Source organism: Eptatretus burgeri, chromosome 14, assembly GCF_056783735.1.
Source record: "Eptatretus burgeri isolate ZD-2024b chromosome 14, Ebu_testis_v1, whole genome shotgun sequence".
Lineage (NCBI taxonomy): Eukaryota > Metazoa > Chordata > Myxini > Myxiniformes > Myxinidae > Eptatretus > Eptatretus burgeri.
Window position 1 is genome coordinate 7,282,790 of NC_140974.1, and position 21,274 is coordinate 7,304,063.

At 41.8% G+C, this 21,274-nt stretch overlaps 1 protein-coding gene across 1 annotated transcript; it reads left to right on the forward strand.

The window, feature by feature from the left end:
* The first annotated feature begins 13,094 nt into the window (after positions 1-13,094).
* On the forward strand, positions 13,095-18,965 carry LOC147012607 (growth/differentiation factor 6-A-like). Its single transcript, XM_085853629.1, has 2 exons — positions 13,095-13,818; positions 17,388-18,965. The coding sequence occupies exons 1-2, from the start codon at positions 13,362-13,364 to the stop codon at positions 18,365-18,367; spliced, it is 1,437 nt and encodes a 478-aa protein (XP_085709755.1). The 5' UTR covers positions 13,095-13,361; the 3' UTR covers positions 18,368-18,965.
* Positions 18,966-21,274: the final 2,309 nt, after the last annotated feature.

Sequence of the window (21,274 nt, forward strand, 5' to 3'; positions counted from 1 at the left end):
CCATCAAAGACATCATCCTGCCATATCATCACGTACCTTCAGGTCAGTGGGAGATCCTGTGACCACAGAGATTATGACGATGAGGTCAGCAGTGACATCTATCAGCGAACAAGGGATGATGAAAAGGGGGTCACTCCAAAGAAGACAACCATTTTCTCACCATCATGGAGGACGGATTTATGAGGAATGACAATGGCAATTGGTTGGTTCCATTACCCTTCATAGATGATGTAAAATAACCAGACAATCAACCCCTTGCAATCAACCACTCAAAGCCCTTTTGCAAGCTTCTGGATAAGAAAACCAACCCTTAAACAGCATTACATGGACTTCATGGCTAAGCTCTTTTCTAAAGGACATTCTGAGCCTCTTGAACCAGGAACAGAGGCAAAACAACTGTGATGGTATCGTAGTCATTTTGCTGTATTTCATCCACGCAAACCTGAAATTAGGTGTGTTGTGTTCGACAGTAGTGCTATCATGATGTCTTGCGAAATAAGGTATTACTTCCTGGTCCAGACCTTACCAATAGTCTCTGTGGGGTATTTGTAAACTTCAGACAGGAACGCATCACCATCACGACCGACATCGAGCAAATGTTCCATTGTTTCTATGTGCGTGAGAATCACTGAGACTTTCTGCAATTCCTCTGGGATTCTGAATGACCCATTAAACCCACTTTGCCTGCTTTAGAGTTGGCTAATGATCCAAAGTTTTGTTCCATAGCTATATTAGCTAGTAAAGGCCCGGTCACACCTTGACGTTTTAGCCAGCGATGGCAACGTATTAAAATGTATGTAAAACGCTGGCTTACGTTGAACTTTTGATGTTTTTTTTAAAGATTCGGACGTATTCATAGCGACTTGGTCTTATGTATAACGCATTGGTAACGGAAACAGAACGTTTCGTTGTGTTATAGATAACTTATATCAACGAATGCTGAACCTGTTGTCGGCCTACACAACCAATGCCCAACGATAGTCTAACTTAGGCATAGCGCGTTGCATGCATCGCCGACGATGTCGTGACGTAGCCTATTAAAAGGCTGACGCACAACGATTCGAATAATAACTGCCGTAGAAATGGAAGTGACAACATCGCGGTCACACCTTGGCGATCTTGCCAGCGTATGCCGACCTAAGAAAAATGTGTCTAAAACGTTGGGGCACATCAAATACGGTATGAGTAAGTTTGGTATACGTGAGTAGAACGCTAAAGTACGCTATCATACGTCGTAGTAAGTAGAGTACGTCAAGAAATTTTAAACATGTTCAAAATTTTTGGACGTACTCGGCGTATGACACACGTTCCGCATGCGATGGGGATAAGTTTTACACACGATATGTGGACACTTACACACGTCCACAAAGGCTACTTATAAGCTACTCATAAGTCGAAACACGTCGCGGTAATGTCTTTTTTACGCGAAACTTATTTCTAACTTATGTTTGATGTACTTTGAACCAACACATGTAGACGTATTCCAATCACGTCTTCCGGTCGACAAAAAAAATAAATGAACGTGTTTCTAACTTACAACTGCCATATAAAGACGTGTTCCCAGCGATTTTGGGAATTGGTATATAAAAATGCTGCTCATAAAAGGGGAACCCAACAGTGTTTTCGAGTCCTTTTTGAGTCGATGTCCATGTCAGCAGTAACAGTATCAGTATCAGTATTAGTAATAGTTTGTTCATGTTGGCAGTAGTAGGTGAGTGTGAGGGGGAGGGTGTGGGTTATTATGGATCGTCCTTGCGTCCGCGTGTCCATGGGTAGGAGACATCTTTTCACCATTGTTCGAAGTTCTTTGCGGCTAATTTTTTATGGGGCTTTTTCAACAATGAGCTATAGCTTGTTTTTACGATTTAGGTCTATTCATAACGGGTTGGACAAATGCACAATGAACTAATAATGTGCATAGAGCGCTTTGATTACTTATTAGATACGATATACCAACGAATAATTATCGTGAAGCCAGCGTTCACAAACTATGCCCAACGATAGCCTATCTTATCCATATCGTGCGGCAGTTTATCTTTGCCGGTGACGTGGGGTTTGCTATTCATAGGCTGCCACTCAACGATTTAAATGGCTGCATCTCCACGATTGAAAGTCGACGCTTGCGCTCAACAATTGGATTTTTTTACACTCAATGACTTTTAAACGGTACCACTCAGCTATTTTCATTGTTTACAATGAACGATTTAAATTTCTGTCACTCGCCTTTGTTTTTTGACGCTGGGGTTTTGAAATTTGAAGCGTTTCTTCTGAACGTGTTAAAACGCTCCAACACGACTATTTTAAATAGACGCTGCCGATGGACAATTGGAATCATAGCCAAGCTAGACATCGAAGTGTGAACATCCTCGTCATGCCGAAGAAAAGTTTGAAGAATGCTGCAAATAAGTGTCCTGGCGTGGCCGTGGACACTGACGCAAGGACGATCCATTATACCGACGTCTTTCAGCCTATGAGTAACTTAAAAGTAACGTCTGTCGATGTGTGGCAACGATCGCGTAACGTGCCAACAACACGTTAATCATAGGTTAGAAATGTTTCGGGTACGCTAAACATTACCTCGGCGTGTCTCAACTTATGATTAACTTACAAGTAGCATGTGTTGACGTCTGTCAACGATCGCAGACCGTGTATACAACTTGTGGCCAGTGTAGCAGAACGTGTGAGTCATACGCCGGCATACGTCGTGAAATTTCAAGCATGAAAAAATTTGAGGACAACCAAAAAGTACAACGTTTAAAGCCAACGTACAACGACGTATGGCAGTGTTTTTCAGCGTGCTCTCAATGTTATCAAAACTTACCCATAACGTATTCAACATGTGCCAGCGTTTTAGAAAAAAAATTCAAAAATCGGCATACGTTGGCTAAAACGTCAAGGTGTGACCGGACCTTAAGCATGAACGTTAATTGAGAACACAACGTTTCATGAAGTGGAAGTTCAAACACCCCCCCCCCCCCCCGCAATGCGTCATATATGGGTGGAGTGTGGAAACAAATGATCGGTGTCTGTCGTAGAATCCTCGACATGATTCCCTTGGAGACAAAAGTTGATCGAACCCACGACCTCCTTACTACCTTCCTGGTGGAAGTATGCACTACTGTCAACACTTTTCCACTTGTAACAATGTCTACAGATCCAGACATGCCAGAAATCTTGACACCAGCAGCACCATTTCTCATGAAGACAATGCCTCTTCGTGCACCACCAGGAGATTTTGGTCATCCGATAGACATATTTGGCTATCAGTGGCGAAGTGTACAGCATTTGGCGAATACCTTCTGGTCACGATGACGCAAAGAATATCTTCTGACCCTGCAGCTCCATACGTGGTGGCAAGTCAAGAAACACAACCTTTGTGTCAGTGATATCATTCTACTGTTCTGCTGGTGTTAGCAATAGTCTGGTCAATGAATTTAGTGACTGTATATAATGTACTATGCAGTCAGTTTATTTAATTTTTGACGAATGTTCAACATTTTGCTCAAATGATTTTTTTTTTTTTGATAATGCTCAAAAACAATTTGACAATGTTTCGAGCAAAGGTGGTGACGCTGGTTCTCATGTTCACGTAATTCTCTTGGCTCAACCAATTGCTGTAGTGGTTTATATTTTTAAAAAATAACAGGCGAGGAGTGTGATGTAACCATGTTTGAATGTAAAATGTATATTTATGTTCCACACATGTCTTGCCTCATGCATGTTCATGTTTTGCCTCATGCATACTGTATTTATACTCCGCCCGTGAGTAGCATCATCTCTGTTGCGAAGCATCAAATAATCGGGACACATCGGCCATTCCAGGATAATGCGTCACATCGAGACCACGGGACCCCCTGTTCCATGCCTGCTCACTGACTGGCACCCCATAAATGTTGTCTCTCCCACCAGGAGTTTGATGATATGTTACAATGTGGGATCCTCAGTACCATCATCTAGCAGTTGGGCTTCACCTCTGCACAAGGTACCTAAAAAGACACCTGGGGATTGGCGTCCTTGCGGAGATTACCGGTCCTTAAACAACGCGACTGTTCCAGACCGTTACCCCATTCCACACTTTCAGGATTTTACTGCTACACTCCATGGTGCTACAATCTTCTCCAAGGTCGACCTCGTCCGTGCATACCATTAACTTCCTGTGGATCCATTTGACATCCAGAAGACAGCAATCACCACGCCTTTCGTCCTGTTCAAATTTCTTCGGATGCTGTTCAGCCTTCGCAATGCAGCACAAACCTTTCACCATTTTATCGATCAGGTGCTCCAGGGATTACACTTCTGCTACATGTATATCGATGATATTCCAGTTATCTATAGAACACCAGGACTACAGGAATCATCTATATAACAACTGCAGAAAAACATCAGAAACACCTAGGTGTGCTCTTCACCCATTTGCATGACTTTGGCATTGTTATCAATCCCACAAAATGCATATTTGGCGTTTCAGAGTTGAAATTCCTTGGCCACTGTATTAACGGATCAGATATCTGTCTGTTCCAGAAGGTGCAGATTATTTGGGATTTCCCATTCCCATCATCTCAACATAAACTGCGAGAGCTTTTGGGCCTCATCAATTTTTACCACCAATTTATTCCAAATGCAGCCACAACATCGCATCCCTAATCCTAGTCCCCATGCCAAACTCGCAGCTGGTAACCACTCTGAAGTGTTTCAATGTTCGGAGTCAACCTTGTTAGCCTTCCACACCATCAAAGATGCACTGGCCTGATTCATTGGAAGCCAGAGGTGCCAACATGCCTGATGGTAGACGCGTCCGAGGTCACGGTGGGTGCTGCCCTTGACCAGTTCATTGATGCCGACCGGTATCCACTGGCCTTCTTCTCTAAATCTCTGAAACCAACAGAGCGTAAGTACCACGCCTTCGATCGGAAATTATTTGCTGTATACCTCGCCATCAAGCACTTCCACCATTTCTGAACTGACTGAACACAAACCTTTCATTTTTGCTCTATCCACCCATTCAGACTCTCACTCTCTTTGCACACTTCGCCAACTGAGTTATATCTCGCAATTCACCACCAACATCTGGCACATCAAAGGAATCGCAAACACGGCGGCCAATGCTCTCTTACGCATCAATGTATTGGCGTTGTCTTCTACCAATGCACTGGCCATCAATTTTAATGCACTTGCAGCAGCACAATGAGAGGACATGGAGCTGCACCGTCTGCCTCTACAGTCTGCAGCCAGTTTGCTTACATTTTGTGAGGTACCGCTCCCAGGGACAAACACTACCCTCGTGTGTGACACAGATGGGACAGTCACACCCTTTAATACCTGTGGCATCCGTTCTACAGTCTTCAAAACTTTTCACTCACTTGTGCACCTGGGCATTTGAGCAATGAAGTGACTCATCACCACTCGCTTCATCTGGCCACGCATCAATGCCGATGTGTGGCGTTGGGCTAAGCAATGTCTTCAATGTCAATGCTCAAAGGTCCAACGTCATGCTGTCGCACCACTCAATGTCTTTTCAATCCCAGATAGACATTTCAACAGGGTCCATGTGGATCTTGGCAGTCCCATACCACCTCAAAATGTGCAACACTATATCCTGACTTGTGTTGACTGCTTCACTCATTGGCCAGAGGCTACTCCGATAGCTGACATCACCGCACCTACTATCATCCACACCTGGATTTCACGTTTTGGTGTTCCATCAACCATCACTACAGATAGTGGTAGCCAGTTTGAATCGGCTCTATTTCGCAAGCTGACTCAACTCCTGGGTATCGACCATGTGTGAACCACTGCTAACCCCATTCAACAACAAATGGTTGGAGCATTTCCAATGCCAACTCAAGTCTTCCCTGCAAGTGCACGACAACTCCATGCACTGGATGGATGATGCATCGATGGTCCTGCTTGGACCATGAACTGCTCTAAAAGATGACCTTGGATGCTCCAATGCAGCGCGAGTGCACAGTGCGCCGCTTTGTCTCCCAGGAGAATTCTTCTCAGCGTCCGATGACACTTTGCTCAACGCCACAAACTATGCCAACCAACTTTGTGTTGTACAACTTTGCCACACCCAGTTTTTATTCCCCATGAATATTCTATGTTCACTCACATATTCGTATGGCATGACGCTGTCCTGAAACCCTTGTAGCAACCATACGACAGACTTTACAAAGTTCTACAATGCTCTGAGAAGACCTTCATACTCTATGTTAATGGTGGTTGTGATATAGTCTCCATAGATTGCTTATAGCCGGCATGCTTGATGCAGCACCAGAGCCGACCAACAATCAAATGGCTTTTATCTCTTTGCTGTGACTTTTATTTTTACATGGACAGCCAACATCTCATATTCCACAACATTATGTATTTTATTTGCATCTTTCATTTGATTAACACACATGGAGGGGGAGTACTGTAGCGACATCATTTTGCCTTGGATTTTATAATATGTAAATATCCTTGCTCTATCGGGGGATTTCCGGGACCGGACTTCCTGGAAGACGTACGAGTGGGTTGTATGGTTGTGGTTCAATAAAATAATTGTTCTTTCCTAACTACTTCTTTTTGGGGGGGTTTAATGGCACTTTCTGAGCCACGAGACTATATACGCCACACACCAAAAGTTGAACATGGTACTCAAATTCCCCTAATTTTTTAAAGAGGATTTCCCGCTCTCTTTTAGGAATTATAGCACCGCTTTACAGAGTCGACGGTGCTTCTATTTCAACATACTTGTGGTTCCTGGCAGATCCGACACTTTGAACCACATCTCTGTTATATTCTGGAAAAAGTGACGCCAGCATCTATCTATATTAATATTTCGGCACTCCCCTTTCTTTGTTCCACCATCAGATTTTTGTTATTGCATGAAATGAAACAAGATTTGGCACATATACTAATGATATTATTGTCTTCCTTAAGAGGCTCCTCAAAATTCGTTTTGATGCATTTTCACAAACTCCAACGGATTCCATTCAAATTCGGTACGATTATGGCTTTTGGTCCAACTTAGGTCATTGGCTATAAATTTTTTTCCATAACACTTCCGATATTCGAAAAAATCGATAAATCGATATCCCTTATGGGATTTTCCATTCAAATCCACTCAAGTTTAAGGCCTACGGGGGACGCAAATTTGCACTTTGCCCCGGGCGCTGTTTACCTCCACTATGCCAAGTTACGGTTAGGGTTTGGGTTAGTGTTAGGGTTAGGGTTAGGGTTAGCTACCCAAACACTAACCCTAACCCTAACCCTAACAGCTAACCCTAACCCTAACAGCTAACCCTAACCCTAACCCTAACAGCTAACCCTAACCCTAACCGCTAACCCTAACCCTAACTGCAACCCTAACCGCTAACCCTAACCTCTAACCCCTAACCACTAACCGCTAACAGCTATTCAGGAAGTTTGCAAGAAAGCCCGGGCAACGCCAGGCTTTATTGCTAGCCCGAGCAACGCCGGGCATTACTACTCGTCCCTCATAAAGCAGACATTTTAAAAATAAGTGGATTAAATCTACGGGCTTCCTACAATGTTTCATCGTGCCCATACAGTGACATCCTATTCGATGAAGGTATAAATTTAGGTGACAGTGTCCAATTCTTAACCTACAGAGAGCTCAAGAGGCAAGCCTCGGAAGCTGAACTGGAGGTACGGTATCACATGTGGGTGCACATTGTAACAGAATCTTCCTTGGGTGCTGGTGTCTGAATGAAATTGCCATTTTTTTCACAATCATGTCCTTGACTAAACTAACAATTTCTGATGGGCCCAGTGGGATTTAAGTAAGATTATCAATTTTAAGGGCTTACTTCACTGTCAGATCACAGGCCTCATTCCCACCAACACCCACAAGAGCAAGGATCCAGCACAGTTTGATCACTGAACCCCTCTAATTGGCAATGTTAACTAAGTGGGAACTTAAATCTGAACTTCTCGGAAATCTTTTGTTTTATGCTAAAAACAAACCATAGAGGAGATGCGCACCACCGGTTTGTGCAATCCCAACTGTAACCTTTTGATGACTTTGGCGTTCTTTGTGGAGCAACAATCAGTTGAGTTGCTCCAGGTCACTGTTTTATGAAGAATTGTGACTTACTGATGAAAAAGAACCATCGACCCATAAAGAAGTGGAACTGTGTCCCCATTTAGAAGTCCAACGGGGATTTTGTAACAGGGTTTGAGATTATTGAAGCTCTACCGGGTTTTCCCAGCAGATGTCGCTCTTTAATCTCCTCCAGACAAGGACTCGGTAGTCCAACGTGTTCGCCGCTTTGAGGATTAGACCCATGGTGGGGGCGCATCGATTGGTAAAGTGGGTGGGACCTGGTTTTCCCCTTGGCAGGTAGTTGAGTGTTTACAAATATACCTTGTGTCCCCCCTCCCCCCCCCCACACACACTTCATCACTTATAGCAATTTCTGCAACTTAACAGAAAACCTCAGTGCCCATCTTATTGGAAAACTCAAATTGAGCCAATCCCCATATGATTATTAGTTGATGTGGAATCTTTCTTACTTGCAAATGAAGCATTTAGCAAATACCGTGATCAAGTCGAAATGAAAACATTTATTTCAGATGATGTAGAAGTTGTGAAACAGTTCCAAATATTTAATTCTTCATACATTTTTTGATTTAAGATGATGTACTGATTTAATTTGTTGAGTTGGTGTGCTGATTTGATGTGATGATTTGATGAGTTAGTGTGCTGATTTGATGAGCTGTGATGATATAATTTGATGAATTGATGTGATGATTTGATGTGATGAGTTGGTGTGATGAGTGGGTGCGATGATTTGAGGTGATGAATGGGTGTGATGATTTGATGTGATAAGTTGATTTAAGGTGATGAGTGGGTGAGATGAGTTGGTGTGCTGATTTGAGGTGAAGAGTGGGTGTGATGATTTGATGTGATGATCGGGTGTGCTGATTTGATGTGATGAGTTGATTTGAGGTGATGAATGGGTGTGATGAGTTGGTGTGCTGATTTGAGGTGGTGAATTGGTGTGTTGATTTGAAGAGATGAGTGGGTGTGATGATTTGATTTGATGAGTTGAGGTGATGATTTGAGTTGATGTGATGATTTAATGTTCTAATTTAATGTGATTTGATGTGATGAGTTAGTGCAGTGATTAACCTGATTTGATGTGATGAGTTAGTGCAGTGATTAACCTGATTTGATGTGCTGATTTGATGTGATGAGTTGGTGTGCTGATTAACCTGATTTGATGTGATGATTTGAGTTGATGTGATGATTTGATGTAATGATTTAATGTGCTGATTCAACGTGATGATTTGATGTAATGATTTGATGTGCTGATTTGACGTGATGATTTGAGTTGATGTGATGATTTGAGTTGATGTGCTGATTTGATGTGATGACATCGTGTGCTGATTAACCTGATTTGATGTGATGAGTTAGTGTGCTGATTAACCTGATTTGATGTGATGAGTTACTGCAGTGATTGAACTGATTTGAGGTGCTGATTTGATGTGATGAGTTAGTGCACTGATTAACCTGATTTGATGTGATGATTTGATGTCATGATTTGATGTGCTGATTTGATGTGCTGATTTGATGTGAAGACTTAGTGCACTGATTAACCTCATTTGATGTGATGAGTTAGTGTGCTGATTAACCTGATTTGATGTGAAGATTTGATTTGCTGATTGGACGCGATGATTTGAGTTGAGGTGATGATTTGAGTTGATGTGCTGATTTGATGTGATGAGTTAGTGCACTGATTAACCTGATTTGATCTGCTGATTTGAGTTGATGTGATGATTTGATCTAATGATTTAATGTGTTGATTCGATGTGATTATTTGATGTGATGACTTGAGTTGATGTGCTGAATTGATGTGAGGAGTTAGTGCACTGATTGACCTGATTTGATGTGATGACTTAGTGCACTGATTAACCTGATTTGATGTGATGACTGTGCACTGATTAACCTGATTTGATGTGCTGATTTGATGTTATGACTTGGTGTGCTGATTAACCTGATTTGATGTGCTGATTTGATGTTATGACTTGGTGTGCTGATTAACCTGATTTGATGTGCTGATTTGATGTTATGACTTGGTGTGCTGATTAACCTGATTTGATGTGATGATTTGATGTGATGACTTGGTGTGCTGATTAACCTGATTTGATCTGATGACTTAGTGCACTGTATGCGATGATTTGATTTAGTGTGCTTAGTGTGCGATGATTTGATTAATGATTTGATGTGATAAGTTAGTGCACTGATTAACCTGATTTGATGTGCTCATTTGATGTGATGACATCGTGTGCTGATTAACCTGATTTGATGTGATGAGTTAGTGTGCTGATTAACCTGATTTGATGTGATGACTTAGTGCACTGATTAACCTGATTTGATGTGCTGATTTGATGTGATGACTTAGTGTGCTGATAACCTAATTTGATGTAATGACTTAGTGCACTGATTAACCTGATTTGATGTGCTGATTTGATGTGATGACTTAGTGTGCTGATAACCTAATTTGATGTAATGACTTAGTGCACTGATTAACCTGATTTGATGTGCTGATTTGATGTGATGACTTAGTGTGCTGATAACCTAATTTGATGTGATGACTTAGTGCACTGATTAACCTGATTTGATGTGCTGATTTGATGTGCTGATTCGATGTGATGATTTGATGTGCTGATTCGATGTGATGATTTGATGACTTGATGTGATGAGTTGGTGCGCTGATTAACCTGATTTGATGTGATGATTTGATGTAATGATTTTATGTGAAGTCTTAGTGTGCTGATTAACCTGATTTGATATGATGAGTAAGTGCTCTGATTCACCTTATTTGATGTGAAGACTTGGTATGCTGATTAACCTGATTTGATGTGATGAGTTAGTGCACTGATTAACCTAATTTGATGTGAAGACTTAGTGTGCTGATTAACCTGATTTGATGTGAAGACTTAGTGTGCTGATTAACCTGATTTGATGTGATGAGTTAGTGCGGTGATTAACGTGATTTGATGTGAAGACTTAGTGTGCTGATTAACCTGATTTGATGTGATGAGTTAGTGCGGTGATTAACCTGATTTGATGTGAAGTCTTAGTGTGCTGATTAACCTGATTTGATGTGATGAGTTAGTGCACTGATTAACCTAATATGATGTGAAGACTTATTGTGCTGATTAAACTGATTTGATGTGAAGACTTAGCGTGCTGATGAACCTGATTTGATGTGATGAGTTAGTGCGGCGATTAACCTGATTTGATTTGAAGACTTAGTGTGCTGATTAACCTGATTTGATGTGATGATTTGATGTAATGATTTGATGTGCTGATTTGATGTGATGAGATGATGTGATGATTCGATGTGATGATTTGATGTGATGACTTGAGTCGATGTGCTGATTTGATGTGATGAATTGGTGCGCTGATTAACCTGATTTGATGTGATGAGTTAGTGTGCTGATTAACCTGATTTGATGTGATGAGTTAGTGCACTGATTAACCTAATTTGATGTGAAGACTTTTTGTGCTGATTAACCTGATTTGATGTGAAGACTTAGTGTGCTGATTAACTTGATTTGATGTGATGAGTTAGTGCACTGATTAACCTGATTTGATGTGCTCATTTGATGTGATGACATTGTGTGCTGATTAACCTGATTTGATGTGGTGAGTTAGTGTGCTGATTAACCTGATTTGATGTGATGATTTGATGTAATGATTTGATGTGCTGATTCGATGTGATGAGTTGATGTGATGATTCGATGTGATGATTTGATGTGATGATTTGAGTTGATGTGCTGATTTGATGTGATGAATTGGTACGCTGATTAACCTGATTTGATGTGATGAGTTGGTGCGCTGATTAACCTGATTTGATGTGATGAGTTATTGCACTGATTAACTTAATTTGATGTGAAGACTTATTATGCTGATTAACCTGATTTGATGTGAAGACTTAGTGTGCTGATTAACTTGATTTGATGTGATGAGTTAGTGCACTGATTAACCTGATTTGATGTGCTCATTTGATCTGATGACATCGTGTGCTGATTAACCTGATTTGATGTGATGAGTTAGTGTGCTGATTAACCTGATTTGATGTGATGATTTGATGTAATGATTTGATGTGCTGATTTGATGTGATGAATTAGTGCACTGATTAACCTGATTTGATGTGAGGAGTTAGTGCGCTGATTAACCTGATTTGATGTGATGAGTTAGTGTGCTGATTAACCTGATTTGATGTGCTGATTTGATGTGATGACTTGTTGTGCTGATTAATCTGATTTGATGTGATGATTTGATGTGCTTATTCGACGGGATGATTTGAGTTGAGGTGATGATTTGAGTTGATGTGCTGATTTGATGTGATGAGTTAGTATGCTGATTAACTTGATTTCATTTGATTATTTGATGTGCTGATTTGATTTGATGTGATGTGCTGATTTGACATGATGATTTTATTTGATGAATTGATGTAATAATTTGATTGAATAATTTGGTTTCATGAGTGGAGTTGATGAGTGGATGTGGTGATTTGATAAGCTGATTTCAAGTGATGAGTTGATGTTAGAAATAAATAAGTTTTGTCATTAAATTAGTTTTTTAAAGTATACCTTTGGAATAAACAAGTTCAGTTATACACTATTAATTAAGGCACTAAATCAGTTATAGTTATACACTAAATTATAACTGTAACTAAATTATAACTATTACTAAATTAAAGGCAGTTATACACTAAATCTGCCACTTGCATCAATGATAAATTTCTGATCATACTTAAACACTGCACAGACACCCTCCACTAATCCTTCAGTTTATAATGAAACTCCACCAGGAAAAGCAATTATGATCTAAATTTTTGGTTCTAAGTCCCAGCGAGAATTTTTTATTTATGATGCCAAATGAAAAGGCATTTCTCGCAGCTCCCCATTCACAAGGTGAGTCACGGACTGAGGACGAGGTGGGCAAACCCGGTGCTGTGCTCGTTGTGGCATCCGGTCCTGTTCCCAGTGCTGAGGGTATAATTTGGCTGCAGACGCGCCGGTCCCGGAAAACGCGTGCGAGGGCGGCGCATGGGGCCTCACCCGAAGCAGGACCCGCCCTGAGCCTGAGCTTGCCATTCATGCGGTGAGAGTCGGGATGTAGCAGCAGCAGGTTGGATCGCTCGTCGCACGTCGGTGCACTTAGCTGGTGGGAGGTGACCGTTTTTTCTTTATATTGTGGGATCACAAAGACCCTCGGGCATCATCTTGCTCCACCGGTACCAGTGGTGAGGCTCTCCATTGGAAGTTGCGGGTACCCAAATAATACCCGTTCCAGTGAATCACCGATTGGAGGCACAAAGTTCCCTCTCACTGTGCTCATGAGATCTACACAGCCGGTGTCCATCATCAAGCACCCTGGAAGATTCGGGCCGAACATCCACCCTCCCAGAGATCAGGCAACGCGATGCGTGCCCGTTCTTAGGAGATTCTGCGCACAGACCCAGTCCTGCCTCACCATGGATCTATCTAGATTGATTGTTGTGATCTTCTGCTGTGTGTCCTGCCTTCTTGACTCTACTTTGGTCGAGACAGCAACGCTTGGATGGCGATCCCGAGGCTTCCGCTTTCCCGAGGCCAAATTTCACACCGGTTCAAGGAGACCCTTTCCAATGGAACTGCGTGCTCGTCGAACCGACACGTTGGACAACGGCAGTGTGGTCTTGCATGACTACATGCTCTCACTCTACAAGTCACACGTGATGGATACGCAGGTGCAGAGTACGAAAAATGGTGCAAATGCTAACACTGTCACTGGCTTCGTGGACAAAGGCGAAGGTGGGATGTACAAAGTTCTCTCGTATGAACTTGCACTTATATATTCTCCGAATAATCCCTTGAATACAAGCATTGTCGGGATTAATGGATCTCATCGCGTCGGGGGTCATCGACGCAATCGTCAGCAAATCCGAGCATTGCTGGGCTACCTGTCAATATTAATGGACCTCATCATTTTGGGGTCTTCCACCACATAGTTCCCAGATATGAGCCTTGTCGGGATTAGTGGATCTAATCTGGTCGGAGGTCTTTGAGCGATCTCGCACCAAATTCGTGACACGCACACCTCGCCCGCATGTAAACACACGTTCCATGCTCTCACCAAAACAAAACCGTCATTTGGAAAATTTCCTCGGGAATTCTTTTTTTTGTCGAACTTTGGAACACCATTAGGCTAACCATTCCTGTTGATATGATCGTTTTGTGAAAGCCAAACAGTCCCCAGCACCCCTCCTCCTTCCTATTCCTTCATTTCCCATGGCACCGTTAACTCCTTTAATGATTAATTTCCAAACAAGCAGAGTCCGCGTTCTGCTATGCTGGCCGGCCATTTGAGAAGAGCACATCAGACAGAGAGCGAGATAAAGAAGCTCCGGCAGGGTCTTTTAGGTCCCCTTTCCTTATCTTACATGCCAAGCGGGCGTGCCGGGGAATCCTGCAGCTCTGGGCACGCTTTATCAGCACTTTCTTATCGCAAACAATCCACTCCGAGTCTCACCGATTCGCTGCAAAAAGATGTCCTTCTGGTGCACACACAAATCCTGCCCTTCAATGCCTACTTGGACCATATCGTGAGTTTTTCGGGACATATGCTCCTCGACGGTGTGTTCCATTTTTTAAGAATCTCCACTCGAAGCCAAGATGCAGAAGAGCTTGTGTTCATCAAGAAATGGCATTTTTGTTTTTGAAACAGTGACTGCTTGAATTGGATTCTTTTCCAGCTGTTGTATAGATGTTATAAGAGACGTATGATTTCTGACCTCTGATGTGACGATCTTGCAAAAAAAAAAAAAAAAATGGTGTGCACATCTCTCGGACACTATTAGTACTTCATCACCCTCAAACATCCAGAAAGTATGTCTATCCCATCTCCCTCCCCCTTGTGTCCCTTTACCTCCCCCAATGCCTCGTCAATCCCTCCATATTTCACTCGACATCGTGGTGGCTTTTCCAGAGACACCTGTATGAGTAGAGGAGCTATCTCGCTACAAAAGCGCTCGGAACTGCGGTCGCTGCCAACGGAAATGCTGTAAAAACAGAAAACATTGCGTATGATGCGGACGCACGAAGCCCTGTTTGTGGACGGACATCCATCCGTGATGTCAGGGAATTGGCGTGCACCATGTTCGGGGCTAGTGAGGAATGATCATTCATTATTTGGGGGGGAAAAGCATCGTGAGAAATGATAAGAGTGTGCATGCTCGCAGGGTCCGCATGTCCACAGAAGGACCATCTCGAGCCACGTTTCTCGGGCCGGACACATGTCAAACGTGTCCAGCAAACGGTCTAAGTATTAATTTCTCGACTGAAATCTTACTCCTGGATGTGTGCATCTCCTTGGACATGCTTCGAGGCCACACATCCTTGGATTCTTAAAAGATCGGACACTGTAGAGGAGCATATTTCACAAGTCACAAAAAACTCACAATATGATCCGAGTGCACGTGTCTTGCACACGTCCTCTCCTTACGTGAATGGTGTTGCTTGTATTCCTAGAGTACGCTGCTTAGTCACATTACAACACTGCAATACCACTTATCTACTTGTAATATGTATAGATATACAAGTGTATATATATATATATATATATATATATATATATATATATATATATATATATATATATATATATATATATATATATATATATATATATATATATATATATATATATATATATATATACACACACACACACACACACACACACACACACACACACACACACACACACACACACACACACACACACACACACACACACACACACACACACACACACACACACACACACACACACGTACCTCGTTATCCTTTTTCTCATGTATTATAAATCTAGTTAGTGAAACTTTTATAATGCCCCTTTTACACAAGACTAGTGTACAAGCATTTGAACAACATGATAATCAATCGAATGATGATATAATACATTATTTGTGGACCATCTGGGCATTTATCTCGGGTTGCTTTGATTCCAAGCTTGACAACGCTGGCTAATCAACACCTACTTATCTGCTGCGTGGAATGATTTGGAATACTGTACTCACAACTCGAGCGTTCTCAAAACAAAATCCATCAGCCAAATTAATCTGAAGCTTGTTAAACACATGTAACTACTTGCACCGTTCAATCAATGATAGACGTTTAAAGGTAATAATCAAATCGTGAAAACGATAGTTATTTGTGGTCTGTGTTTGTAAAACCAGCAATTTGGCTTGAGCGATGATGTATTTATGACTGAAGGCACACGATATGTAATATATAATTGTGTGTGTGTGTGTGTGTGTGTGTGTGTGTGTGTGTGTGTGTGTGTGTGTGTGTGTGTGTGTTTGTGTGTGCGCGTGCATCCATGCGTGTGTGCTGACATTCGACTGAAGGTGATCTGGACAGGTATTTGGAAATCTGTTCAGAGTGTCGGTGAGGACTCACATACTCTTTATGAAAGAAACCATGCGACCTCAAAAGCCCATCAGCGAAAGCTATCAGATGGGACACCAAGCTTAGTTCATTCGAAGGATGGCACACTTTGTGACGTAATGCCCAGCCTGCGAAGTACCAATCCCACACTTGTGGAGTTGGACTGAGAATATAATCCAGACCATACAGTGCAAAGATTAGTGCACTACCTCTGCACCATACTGCACAGAGGTAGTGCATGATACACACACACACACACACACACACACACACACACACACACACACACACACACACACACACACACACACACACACACACACACACACACACACACATTTCTTCTCAAAATATTTCCGAGCTCCCATCAAAGGAATCATAAGCGTCATGATATGAAGATTTATTGACGAAATAGAGCGTGACGTCGATCCGAGGTTGCTTACGACAGAGACAGAAAGTGCTCGAGTGGACGTCACAATGAGGCATTACGTAATTTCCACTTGACTCTTTGTAAGACATTTTTCAAAGTCTTCTGCAAATGAATGACAAAACAAAATATATAAATAACTTCGATTTCTGCGTCGATCGAGAGGACCCAATATGTTACGGTTCTGAAAACATATTATCTGTGGAGGAATTGGCTTCAAGTGCTTTATACAACTTGTTTACATTGAGAAGCCTATATTGCCATTGCATATAAATATTTGAAGTACAAAAGCAAATGCAATTTTCTCTTCTATTTCATAAATATCCAGATTGTAAAAATGTTTGTATTTAGATCACAGCAGACATTGTCATCAACGTGAAATGTTTAACATTTGACGGATCTTTTTGGAACTTTGAAAAACAACAAATTGTGTTCCCTTTCCTCCTACATTCTCATTTCACCATTGCAATGTAAAGGATTTTAAAACTATTTTATCCCTTTTCAGACGGAAGCTCATTATCCACAAGGCAGAGATATTCCTTTGATCTCGCCACGATGTCCCGGCAGGACAAGCTGATCGGCGCCGAACTCCGCGTTCTCCGACGAGCTCCTGAGGACCCTCTTTTGATCTCCCGGCTGGGAAACCTGTTCTTGCTTCGACTGTATCGTTGCAACGCCAAAGATGTCTTGGACAGCCGAACCGTGGATCTGCTAGATTCACGCCAGCCTCGATGGGAAGTTCTAGATGCAAGTGCCATTCTCGGGGCCTTCACGGCCACCGAGATATGTTTGGATCTTGAGTTAGTTGCAGAGCGCTCTTGGAAGATCGTTCCTGCAAGTTTGGCCGGGTTCTCTCGCGGTGTGCGCCGACCACAGGACAAGGCCCTTCTGGTGATGTTCAGCCATGCCTTGAAACGTGACAGCATTTTCAATGACATAATCCGTCCGGAGGTGAACGTCCAGAAAGCCGGGCACTCGAGGCATGCCCGGCTGGTCAAAAGAGGTGCAGCGGGGAAAACGAGGCAGCGCAGGTCAGTTGGGAGACCAAAACACTTGCGAAGACGTGGCAGGAGCGAGTGGGGAAAACGATCTGGACCTGCTGGAAAGAGGCGACGAAGAGCACCACCCGGAAGTCGTAACAGCGCAAAGGCACAAGGACGCAAATCTCGCTCGAGATGTACCAGGAAACCTCTGAAAGTGAACTTCACAGAGCTTAGTTGGGATGACTGGATAATCGCACCCCTCGACTATCAGGCATACCACTGCCACGGTGTGTGTGACTTTCCTCTGCGCTCACACCTCGAGCCCACAAATCACGCCATCATCCAGACACTCATGAACTCAATTAACTCAGACTCAACACCGCCAAGCTGCTGTGTTCCCACGCAGCTTAGTCCAATCAGCATTCTTTACATCGATTCAGGAAACAACGTGGTGTACAAGCAATATGAGGACATGGTGGTGGAGGCATGTGGCTGTAGGTAACGCAGTGAATATGTCACATGGGTCCTGCGGGACTTCTTAATCACCCACACCACAAGTGCTTGAGGGTCATCGGAAGACGGGTCCAGGTTTGAGTTCTTGAGGATTTCACTCGAGTATATAACACAGGCAAATCATAATCTGTTGTTCACTCTTTGAGTGGTATGTGAACAGAAGCAGATGATAAATTTAAACAAGTGTTCTTGTTGTGCAAAGGATATTCTATGGATTTTTTGGGCAGTTGATTAAAGCAGAAGGAAGACTTTTGCACATTGACAACAATAGATCACACAAAGACGATTGTTATATACATAGCGTGGAATGGTCATTGCAAACAGCCTTTGTGACAGGATGAGGAAGTCATCCACATCAGCTGATCTGATTTACACTCACAAACCAAAATACCTGAACCTGCTTTCACAAATATGCAATCATAGACCCGAAGTTGAGAAAATCTATGTGTTGATGAGAAAATGGTTGTCACTGTGAGATGCAGGAAACATGCACAGCTCCTCTTCCTCAGTGGAAATGAAAGAAATGCAGAATGGAAATTTGCACCAAGTGGAATATATATATATATATATATATATATATATATATATATATATATATATATATATATATATATATATATATATATATATATATATATATATTGATAAATAGCTGTACAGAACTTTCTGTGGTGTAAACAAACCACATGCATCAGCTGGTTGTTTCCTTTTGCTTGAACTCACCATGTAAGGACAACCAGAAACATCAAACCATTAATGGGTCATCGGAAGGAACCTGATTGCACATGCCATTCGCCTTAATTTATGTCGTGTTACATTTCATGCGTCATTGAGCTAGGGTTGGGTTTTTCTTTTTTCTGTCTTTTACCAGACAGTCAACTGTGACCTTTGAATGCACCGTGGGACATCCTAAGACCACGAGTGTTTAGAGAAGTCTTTATGAGGTCAGGTATTGCCAACATCATATGAAATTGATGGAACCGCATGCTGATATAAGATGCCAGGATCGGGACATCAGCCTTTGCCAGAGTGATGTGTTTGTGTATGTATGTATACATATCTATACAGGCTGGCCATAAATTCTGGAAACACATGCGAATATACATTATAAATGGTTTATTGACATTACATTACAATACATGACATGATTAATGACATTACATGACATGTTCAATGCGTTGTCCCTCATGAGAAATGCACAGTTCAATGCGCTGTGCAAAATTGCAATGAACATGGTGCATTAATGCAGCATTTCCATCAATCCCTGCACATGCATCCGTGATCAGATGATTCGTGTCTGATTTTCACGGAATGAACCTGCTCCTTTAGCATTCCCAGGAATAAGTAATCAAGGGCATTCAGATCTGGCAAGTGTGTAGCCCAGGAGGGACAACACATTGAACATGTCAGGTCATGTCATTCAACATATCATGTATTGTGATGTAATGTCAATAAACCATTTATAATGTATATTCGTCGATGTTTCCAGACTTTATGACCACCATGTATATATTCCATAAAGTTATTGTGCAACTTTCAACTTTTACAACTTTTGATGTACACATGATAGAAACAAACTGCAAATGGCGTATGAAAGCAGAGTTCATCACGTTTTGTTCCTTAATGTTGTTGTTAAATCCATATTCACCTGGGTTTCTTGATGAGAGTAAAGTCATCCACCACAATTACCACATTTGGTTCCCAAACAATGACGATTAAATTTTTCAGACAACACCCTGTATGAGTTCCAGCAAGACTAGGATCCCTGTCCCAATGCTTCACATGTGTGACGGTTCTTGAATTATGTCTTCCCAGACAAGTGAATCGGTCGAGGTGGACCAATTGCCTTGCCACCTTGTTTGCCTGACCTGACCCAATTTGACTGCATTTTATGGTGCGATGTAAAACTGTTGTTTACTCATCAAAACCACATTCTTTTGATGAACTTGGGGTTACTATTAAAAAAAAAATGTCATCCATGATGTTACTCAGCAGCAACTGGAGAATATTTTCAACAGATTAAAAAATTGGATTGAATGATGTAAAACATGGTAGTTATGTGAAAACCTACATTTTGAAATGCATTTTCTAAAGACGATATCAATTATACTTTCATGCATCATTCATAGTTTGTTTCAAACATGTGTAAAGCAAAAGTTATAAAAGTTAAAAGTTGCACAAGGACTTTCTGGACACGATATACATACATATATGCCTTGTTGCGTGACACACAAAGGTCGTCCCTTTTTTTAAGATGCTTTTGTGGTGCATTCGATGCACTCAACATGTTTTATACGTGAGTGATTTATATCAGTTCGTTATATGGAAGCGTAACTTTATTAGACGTAACAGTTTTGTTGTTGATTATTTATTTGCTCTTTGTAACAATATAACAATTTAAAGACAGAGGAACAGGCCCCAAGCGGAAGGAAACAGTCAAAGGGAGAAAAAAAGCGAAATAGACCAACGATCCTTAAAGTATATAATTTAAAATGAAGTGCTTGGCGTGGAGCTAACATGTAGATCGATGCACATTTAAGAATATTGATTTAATGCACTGAAGTGTCTTGTTTTCATGTTGTACATATTGTGAATTACCTGATCATTTATTTTTGCTGTATATGATAGAGAAGGTCATTTTATGTATGTTCTTAAAGGACTATCGTGCCTACATGCAATCAAGTGCACTTTGTAGAGATTCTGCTGCTTTCTGCTTTCAACACGGACGCGGCAAATACTTTAGAAAGCGATGATGAACTTGTGCTCAAGGTAGATTGGAGGCTTGCTCTTACGCAACCACGCTGTCTGCGCAATGAATGCTGGGTAATAAATCGGTCCGATATCGGTTTTCATGGACGATAATTTCAGGTTTGCTGTTTTTATCGATGTCTGATAG